General features: G+C 38.4%; 1 protein-coding gene across 4 annotated transcripts in view; it reads left to right on the top strand.

Moving 5' to 3' along the window:
- Positions 1 to 9,705, top strand: part of NALCN (sodium leak channel, non-selective) — a 228,022-nt gene that overhangs the window by 37,826 nt on the left and 180,491 nt on the right. For 3 of the 4 annotated variants that reach the window (XM_087967321.1, XM_087967319.1, XM_087967320.1), the window contains exon 4: positions 5,208 to 5,264. The exons of the other annotated variant lie outside the window; for it this stretch is intronic. In XM_087967321.1, coding sequence (XP_087823447.1) covers positions 5,208 to 5,264 — 57 coding nt within the window. The remainder of the gene's footprint in view (positions 1 to 5,207; positions 5,265 to 9,705) is intronic. 4 annotated transcript variants of the gene reach the window in all.

Genomic DNA, 9,705 nt, shown 5'->3' with positions numbered 1-9,705 from the left:
AAACTATGGTTAAGATACATCGATGACACATTCGTGATTTGGCCCCATGGACAAGAAAACCTAAACAATTTCCTAACACACCTAAACAGCGCACACCCCAAAATCAAGTTCACCATGGAAACAGAAACAAACAAACAACTACCATTCCTAGATGTACTAATCTACAAAAAAACAGATGGCACACTAGGACACACCATATACCAGAAGAAAACACACACCAACCGCTACCTCAACGCCCAATCCCACCACCACCCAGCACAGATAAACTCCGTGGCTAAAACACTAATTACTAGAACCAAACGCCTGGCAGACAAGACACACATTAAGACTGAACTATGCACCCTGACTAAAATATTGACAGCCAACGGCTTCCACAAAAGCAAAATCACCAACTTGATCCACAAAAACACACTGAGACATAATAGAGACCCAGAAGATGAACAGACCCATGGAACAGCTGTCCTGCCCTACATAAGAGGCACTACAGACAAAAATTAGTAAGATACTATAAAGACACCACATCAAGACTGCCTTCAAAACAGACAGAAAAATAGCAGCCATCCTCAGAAACCCCAAAGACAAAATTGACCTGGAAAACCAAGGCATATACGAAGTCCCCTGTGCATCATTCCCGGCCACATACATTAGACAGACCAATAGAAGAATAAGCACCCGCCTGGATGAACACAAAAATGCAGTCAAAAAGCTGGAACACACTTCCTCACTAGTCCAACACATGGAAGCCACAGGTCATAGCATCAACTTCAATGGCACCAAAACCCTAGCCACTATAGAAAATTCCAGCCACAGAATCATCAGAGAAGCCATAGAGATTGAAAAAAGACCAGAAAGCATGAACAGAAGAGATGATTCCACCAGGCTGTCAATCATTTGGAAGCCTGCACTCACAAACAAAAAATCTCCACACCACAAGCCAGGCAAACACCTGGGCACAAACAGATCCCCCCTGATACCTCCAGCTCAAACACATCCCAACCAGGCACCCAGATGAAACCCAGCTTCCTAACTAATGATAGCCGTCCATTTACCCGAAGCCAAGCTGCACTAAAGGCCTCCAATAAAGTAACACAATGCTGCCAGCCAATCAAGATACAAAAAGAGCCAAAAAACAGACAGAAGATATTAGAGACACCAATCAAGCAGAACACAGCAAATTCCGAGACCAATAAACACAGACCAAGACTCCCAACCAATCAGGATGAAGAAAAAACCATTCTGGCACAGCAATAGGCTGCCCCAAATTTAAATCTGAAACCACTGTAAAAGTCTGACTCACAGACGGACACAATACAGAAGCCTGATGATGGCAGATGAGATTCTGCTGAAACGTTGCTACAACTTTAAAAGCACAACTATAATGACGTGGGAAAATACCCGAACAAAGCTGAAGGCCATACATGTAAGTACCGCGAAAACTTAAGAAAACATATATATATATATATATATATATATATATATATATATATATATATATATATATATATATATATATATATATACACACACACACACACACACACATATACATATACATATACATACACACATACATACATACATACATACATACATACACACACACACACACACACACACACACACACTCACTAGACTGTGTGGTTAAAACTATTAACTAATCTGCTTGCCCAAGTTGACTCGCTTATCAGAATAGCAGACCCTACCTGTTTTCCGGTCATGAACTTTTTACCCTTAATGTCCCAATTTCGTTTATTTGTTTATTTATTTATTTATTTATTTGATTTGTCAATCGCTTAAAAGGTAATAGGTATAAGTAAGAATACAGGAAATAGGTACGAATAAATGGGGACAATAGGACAGGGATGGTAGGCACGATGGTACACTTATGCATGCCCCTTACAGACCTCATAGAAATGGAATGAGGTCAATAGTGGATAGTTTGAGGTTAAAGGAGTGGGGGTTAGAGGATGTAACAACAGAGTCAGGTAGTGCATTCTAGGCATTGACCACTGTTCCTACTGAACTTTTATACCCATATCTCTTAAAAATGGCTTTCTTTGCAAAAACAACATTGTCTCCATCAGTTTCTTACAGTGGTGATAGAGCTATGAGAACTGGAAGGAGGGAAGTTGAGTCCACAGCAATACTTCCCATTTCATAGTGCCGTGATGGCGAGCCTATGGTACGCGTGCCAGAGGTGGCATGCAGAGCCCTCTCTGTGGGCACGCACACCATCGCCAGCTGCTCTTCTGGTTTCTGGCATGCCAGCCAACTGGTCTTTGCAGGTGCCAGAGTGCCGGAAAACGGTCCCCAAAACAGGCCGTTTTGGGGCCATTTTCGGGCCTTTTGGGGGGCCGTTTTTGGGCTGTTTTTTGGGCCTTTTTCAGGCTGTTTTTCATGTCATTTTTCAGGCCGTTTTGGGGGCTTTTTCAGGGCCATTTTCAGCCTGTTTTTCAGGCCATTTTCAGCCCGTTTTTCAGACCATTTTCAGGCCATTTTCTGGGCCAAAAACAACTTGAAAAACACCCTGAAAAACGGCCCAAAAACAGCCCAAGAACGCCCTGGAAAATGGCCTGAAAATGGCCCCAAAAGGGCTTGAAAATGGCCCAAAGAATGGCCTGAAAATGTCCAAAAAACCCGGCATGCGTGTGGTGTTCCGGCACCCGCACATTCACATGTGTTCCAGTTTTGGCACTTGGTCTGAAAAGGTTCGCCATCCCTGTCATAGTGTATCCCTTCCAGAAGTAGCATTTGCAGGAATCCTTTTAATTCATTAATTTGTTCAATTTTTATCTCACCTTTTGGTTCAAATCTTGACGTGTTGGTATTTTCTATGCAACTGTATTGGAGGAGCTTTTTGTCACTGCTCTCTATTGGAGGAAGTCATTCCCCCCCCTCTGAAACCTCTCCACCAGTCTTCAGAAATTTGCATGCTTTTTTCCCCTCCTTGCAAAAAAAAAAAAAGAGCTTAAGTTTATCAGAAGGCCTAATTGTTGTGAATCTTTTTGAGAGATGTGTAGAAACATTACAGCTTGTTCCTATAGAAATAGATATTTAACTACACCTTTTAAAATGGTTTGGGGTATGATAAAACTCCAATCCTTAGAATGACAACTATTCACAACCCTTTGGTTTTTTAATAAACATTTTTATTAGATTATAGAATAAAATACAAAATATGAAAGCAAATAGTAGGATGCAGTAGGGAGGAAAAGGGGAAAGAAAAGTGAGAGGGGGAGGGAGAAAAGCAAAGCATTGATTTCTGTCTCCCTCTGTTTCAGTAAAATAAAGCATTAACATCAAACCGCAACTTTTTACTTTTCAAAACAATATAAAATAGCCATTTCTATAACAACAAATCAGTCTAAACAGTAAAACTCAAAATCAAAGTTTTTTCCACCTCAAGCCCAAAGTCCAAAAGCAGTCTCCACGTAGCAACAAAAGTACTTATATTCTTTTCTTTAATAAAAACAGTCAATTTAGCCATCTCTGCCAGCTCCATCAACTTCTATAGCCATTCGTCCATGGTGGGAATTGAATTGTCCTTCCATTTTGTGCATACAGTAGTCTTGCTGCTGTTAACCAGTGGTGGGATTCAATTTTTTTTTTACTACCGGTTCTGTGGGCGTGGCTTGTTGGGCGTGGCAGGGGAAGGATAGTGTAAAATCTCCAATCAGAGGTGGTATTTGCCGGTTCTCCGAACTACTCAAAATTTCTTCTACCGGTTCTCCAGTACTGGTCAGAACCTGCTAAATACCACTTCTGCCATTAATATATATAAGATCAAGTTTCAAAAAAAATAATCCAAATCTTTTTCCATTAAACCCAGAAGGAAAGTTTCTGGTTTCATTTTTATTTTCTTTTTAAGAATTCTCTATTAAAATATGAATCTTACTTCAAAATTTCTTTGCTTTTTATCACATGTCCACCATAAATGATAAAAGATCTCTTCTTTACTTTTAAATTTCCAACATTCATTTGAGATACTGTCTACATTATACATTCTAGATAACTTATCCAGTGTTAAATACCAGGTATTTAACACTGGATAATCATTCACACCCCTTTGTGATTTGATGAACTGTATACAGATGTATGCATATAATTAACTACATGATTGGCAATATGATGTGTTGGAATCCACTTGAAAATGTTTTACTTTAGGTCCTTAACTAATGCTAACTATACTTGTTCCTCTTAGAAAGATTTATTTTTTAATCTAAAAATGCCAGCTTCTAATGCAGCTCTTTGTTTGTTCCTAATCATCTGAATGATGCTTTTCCTTACTTCCCTCCTAGAAGGAAATTGGAGGAATTAACCCTTAGCTGCCTAACTCTAGACCCCTAATCAATATTTATAAATATGATACCTTATGGCATTAGGAATGCTCTTATTTCAAGCACATGCAAGGGAAATAGCAGGGTTGTTTTACTGTGCATATTTGGGAAGGGAAAGAATATCTGCAAAGGATATGTATTTTCCCTATTCTTTGACATTATACAAGAATATATATTTCTGGGGAAATAAAAAAAAAAAGATAGCACCTTATTTAGAACACTTTATGGAACCAAGAAAGTTCTATAAGTAGTATGGAACAGAATAGTTTAAAACAGTATTTCTCAATCTCAGCAGTTTTATGATGAATTGATTTCAGTTCCCAGAATTCCTCAGCTAGCCATGCTGGCTGGAGAATTCTGGGCATTGACATCCATATATTTAAATGTTGCTAAGATTGAGAAACATTCTCCTAAACCCAAAAGCCAATTTGCTTGAACCTTGATAACTGACCAAGGAAATGTGTTCTCCGAGGGTTAACATGGAGCATCATCTGGCCCTGTCTGTCTCCCTTCATATTGTTGGGCTGCAACTCTCATCATTGCTCAGCATTAGCTAGCACTAATAGGAGTTGAAATTTGGCAACATCATCCAAGTCTTGATTTGGCTAGACAAACTTCCTAAAATATGAAAAGAAGGAGAATTAAAACAAATTTGTCTTCTTAAGTGCACTATAACTAAATTCAGCCTGGACTAGAAAGACCACAGTGTTTCATTTCATAGGTTGAGAACCTGACAAAGGTATTGTTGAAGGGAGGTTGAACATCTGCAGAACCAGATATATCATGGCATGAGATTCACTCAGAGCATTGATAGACAGCACTGCCACTGTACAAAGCTCATGAATGGAGGTAATCTCCTTTTTTCTGTAGATGGAGTTGGGAAAAGGTTGGAGGTTAACCACACCACAGCCATTTCAGATGTTCAAGGTAAGATGGAAGAAATTCACCTTGCTTGGGGATATTTCCCTTATCAAAGGTAAAACCAGAAAAATGCTTGCCTGTCCAAGCTGAAAATGAATTGCATACATAAGGCTATGGAGGCTAAAGTGGATCATGTGTTATTGCATAATTTCTGTGCACACTAAGCTCTTTCATCTTCATATATGGCTATAATGGCTTTTCCATGGATACTGAAAGCTCACACTAGTTCTCTTGCTAAGACATACGCATAATTTCATATTCCATTTTCAAGGCATTCCTGCTCTGATTTTTTTTCAATCTATTTGAAGTCATAATTACTTAGGAATTGTTATTTTTTTAGATTCTGTGGTATGTATAAACGTTGCATGCACAATGTTTCACTAGGCACCCACTTCCATCACAGTTTTATTTGAAAATGTGACTACAGAATGGGTTGTGTTATTCTGCACTCACAAACATTATCCCCATTTACATTGGATACCAATAAATCCAAAACCAGTATCCATAATTTTGAAATCATTTGCTTAGTCTAACCGTTTGTTTCTTTTCCAAGTTTCTAATTTGAAATGGAAGACTGGAGGGATGATGTGTGTTGTTTTGATAATAGAGGAGTATGCTTTGCTCAAACATGCATGAAAACATGATTCTTCACTCAAAACATAATGGATATTGTAGACCTTAGCAAAGTTAAATGGAGAACAGATTGGGTTGAAATGACCATTGTTTAAGGAGGACCTGTAAACAGGGGAAGAATTACATTTTATGAGTCTCACCCATTCCCACACATATATGTTTTTTTGTCAAACCTAGATAATTTTTATGCTTTACAAACTGAAACCAAATGTGTAAGAAAAATGCAAAACTAATTGTAAAACTGAGTTATGCAACAGATTCTTGATTTCATAGTGAACTAAGTATAAGCAAACAATGCAGATGTTACTTTTGCTATATGACATTCATTATTTCAGTTATCTTTTATTAAAAACCTTTCCAGGGTTCAGGTGCATAACTTAAAATTGTTGATGATGGTAATACTAGTTATGTTACTGTGAAGTATGGGGACAGGATAAGGCTTTAAAAAAAATGTTACTGAATGTCATTGAGGATTTCAGTGCTACGATCCTTGCTGTACTGCATGAATGATGAAGATCATTATTATTCATGGATCCCCTGTGCCATGAAGGCTCCATAAAACATGGACAACTCAGGTGGAACAATATCATGGATACCAATGTGCCATCCTTTTATACAGACAGCATCATTTTATTTTGGCCATGGCTTGTTCCCTTGGGACAGAAATCCTGTATCTTAAGAGATTCAAGCTTTGGGGAAAAGGAGACATCACTCTTGATTAAAATAGCACTGTCAAGAGATTTCACCCTGCTGAAGGCTTCTACTACATGAAGAACCTGGCACATAATTTAAAAAAAATTAGTGTTGTGAAAAATGCACTGATATTGCATTTACTTGCAAAATGCAATTCCAATGAATTTGGAATGCCTTCCAGCTTCACCCATTTTTGTGAAAATATAGATTATCCATGCATTTTCCGATGTAAGAAAAATGCATATGTGTAAGAAAGTGATATGGTATGAAAAAGCATAATAGTCACTTAGACTGAATGACTTAGAAAATTAATTACTTTTGTGGTTGGCTTCAGCCATCAAGATGACAAAGAATGTGGCCACATTCAAAGAAAAAAAACGGAGCAACTTCAAGTAATGATATAATCGATCTTTATCCATATACTGTAGAGTTAATATCAGACTTACTGGTCTAAAGATGACTTGTCAAAATACAGTAATTGGTCAGTACTGTTTTTTGGATACAGAAAGTAAACCATGGCTTACTAATAGAAATTAACATAGTAATCACATAGATTAACCAACATGTCGGACTTTTTCCTCTCTGCATGCAAGTATTAAATTTGAAGTCCTTGGCCTGCTTTTTTTTTTTTTAAGCACAGAATTATCATGCTCTGTGAACCCCAGTTTTCCCTCTTGATCACACAACATTGACTTCAACCCATGAGTACAGTTTCAAATTGTCATTTGCTCTATCACAATATCAGTAGTCCTTCCCTCCTTCAGTCAAGACTATGCTACTAAAATGGCAAGGGATGCTACATCTATAACACTTTATCAACCATAAGGAGATGTTGGTGGCGCAGTGGTTAGAAAACAATATTGCAGGCTAATTCAGCTCACTGCTAGGAGTTTAATCCTCCACAAAGATTGACTCAGCCTTCCGTCCTTCTGAGATTGGTAAAATGAGGACCCAGATTATTGGGGGCAATATGCTGACTTTGTAAACTGCTTAGAGAGGGCTGTAAAGCTCCGTGAAGTGGTATATAAGTCTTAAGTGCTATTGCTATTATCTTGTGGATTAGTTCAAGTGACCTGTTGTGAAAACAAACAGTGGTATGTTTGGGGAGTACTGCGAAGGGTGAACACATCCCCACTCCTTTGGCCAATTTGCCTACCTTCATTGCCACCATTTCTTCCTCAGCAGTTGTTCTATTATCAGTTTGTTTGCAGAGTTCTTCCTCTAACTCTTGCTTTCCACCCTCTCCGTTTTTGCAGAAAGTTTATTTCAAGGCTTCCAAGAAAAGAGGAGAGGGGAGGAAATTCTTGCTATCTGGAAAAGAACAGGGATATATCCAACAATATTTGTGTTAGCACTAGCCAACCATGTACTAGTAGAGATCCTTGCCTGAGATCATTTTAGCATACCTTTGCACTGTCCTGGAAATAATGAGGGATGTTGATCTAGGTTTTTGTTGTTTATTTGCCACCTTCCCTTATTTGTCCATTTTGATCACCCTTACCACCTTCTACTGCCCAGCAGCTAGTCAGTTTCAGTTTTAGTCTATAGGATTTGGCTGGCTGCACAGTGAGGCTAGGATCTGCCTCCTTTCTCCCTAGATATTTGTGGCCTGTTGTGTTCCCATGTGCTTCTTTGCATCACATTCTTTTGAAATTATGAGATGGTATCCCAATGGGGTTTGGGAGGAGTTGTAACCAACTACCTACAGAAGCCCAGGCAGAAATTGTGGAATTGTGCAATAATAACAGGACCATCCATTGTACCTGCTTTGTCCCACTGGTGGCTGCCTTCTCCACTGCCTGGTGATTTTTGCTGATGCTCTGATGCACTCCCAGATCAGGGTAACTTTGGCTTGGATCAGACAGAATAATAATTGGCTTCAGGGCAACAAATGTGCCAAATTTGCTATGCACCAACAAAGGGAATGATAGCACAGAAGGGAAATGCCCTGGATCACTCCCTTTCAGAGTGAACAACCAGTGATTGCTGACAGATATGGAATCATAAATAAACTCACTAAGAAGCCAGAGAGAGAACTTGACTGAAGAATGCAAAATTAGAAAAAAGAAAAAGAAAGGTGAGAGGACATCCTAGCAATAGCAGCTGAAAATCATTGTGTTTGAAGTACCATGGGCCTGTTCTATTTATAGCACCTTCTAGGTTAGTAGAAAATTTATATTGATGTTAAAGAAATTTTATTTAATTCGTCTATAGCCACAATGGCTAGAAGAAGCACATTTTACTTTAAAAAAAACCCTGACATTTACTTAGACAAACAGAACTTTCTTTTGGTTATTGACCAATAAAACCGCAATTTAAAAAATGAACATAAAACTATCCCCTAGCAGCAAGAACTATTAGCAATCATTTGTGGGGGAAGCTTACACATAATGTAGCAAAAGGACCTTTATAGACTTGGAAACTGGGCTCTATCTAACAAAATGAAATTCAATGGTGAAAAAGGTAAAGTTATAGAGGTACACAAGAAAAAACAAATGCTTGGGTATAGAATAAGTGATACCGGGCTTAATATAATAGCTATGAGAGGCATCTTGAACAATATGAGCCAGCAGTGTGTTGCAACTGCCAAAAAACCAACACAGTCCTAGGCTGCACTAAGAGAGGTATAGATCATGTGAAATGTTAATATCACTTTATAATGCCTTGGTAAGACCACACTTTGAATATTGCATCCAGTTTTGGTCACGACAATATAAAAAGGTGTTTAGACTCTAGAAAGAGTGCAAAGAGCAAGAAAAATGATAGGAGTGGAGGATAAAACATACAAAAAATGGTTGCAGGAATTGGGTATGTCTAGTCTAATGAAATGAAGAACTTGGGGTAACATGATAGCAGTGTTCCAATATCCACAAAGATGAGGCTGCCACAAAGATGAGGGGGTCAACCTGTTTTCCAAAGCACCTGAAGGCAGGACATGAAGCAATGGATGGAAACTAATCAAGGAGATAAACAACCTAGAATTAAGGATAAATTTCCTGACAGTTAGAACAATTAATCAGTGAAACAACTTGCCTTGAGAAGCTGTGGGTACTCCAACACTCGAGATTTTTAAGAAGAGATTTGACAACCATTTGTCCAATTTGCAGGAAATATTAAGAAT

Source organism: Notechis scutatus, chromosome 5 (assembly GCF_049901735.1).
Source record: "Notechis scutatus isolate UNSWTSFEM ecotype Mainland chromosome 5, rNotScu1.2, whole genome shotgun sequence".
Lineage (NCBI taxonomy): Eukaryota > Metazoa > Chordata > Lepidosauria > Squamata > Elapidae > Notechis > Notechis scutatus.
This window is presented reverse-complemented; position numbering and strand designations above follow the sequence as displayed.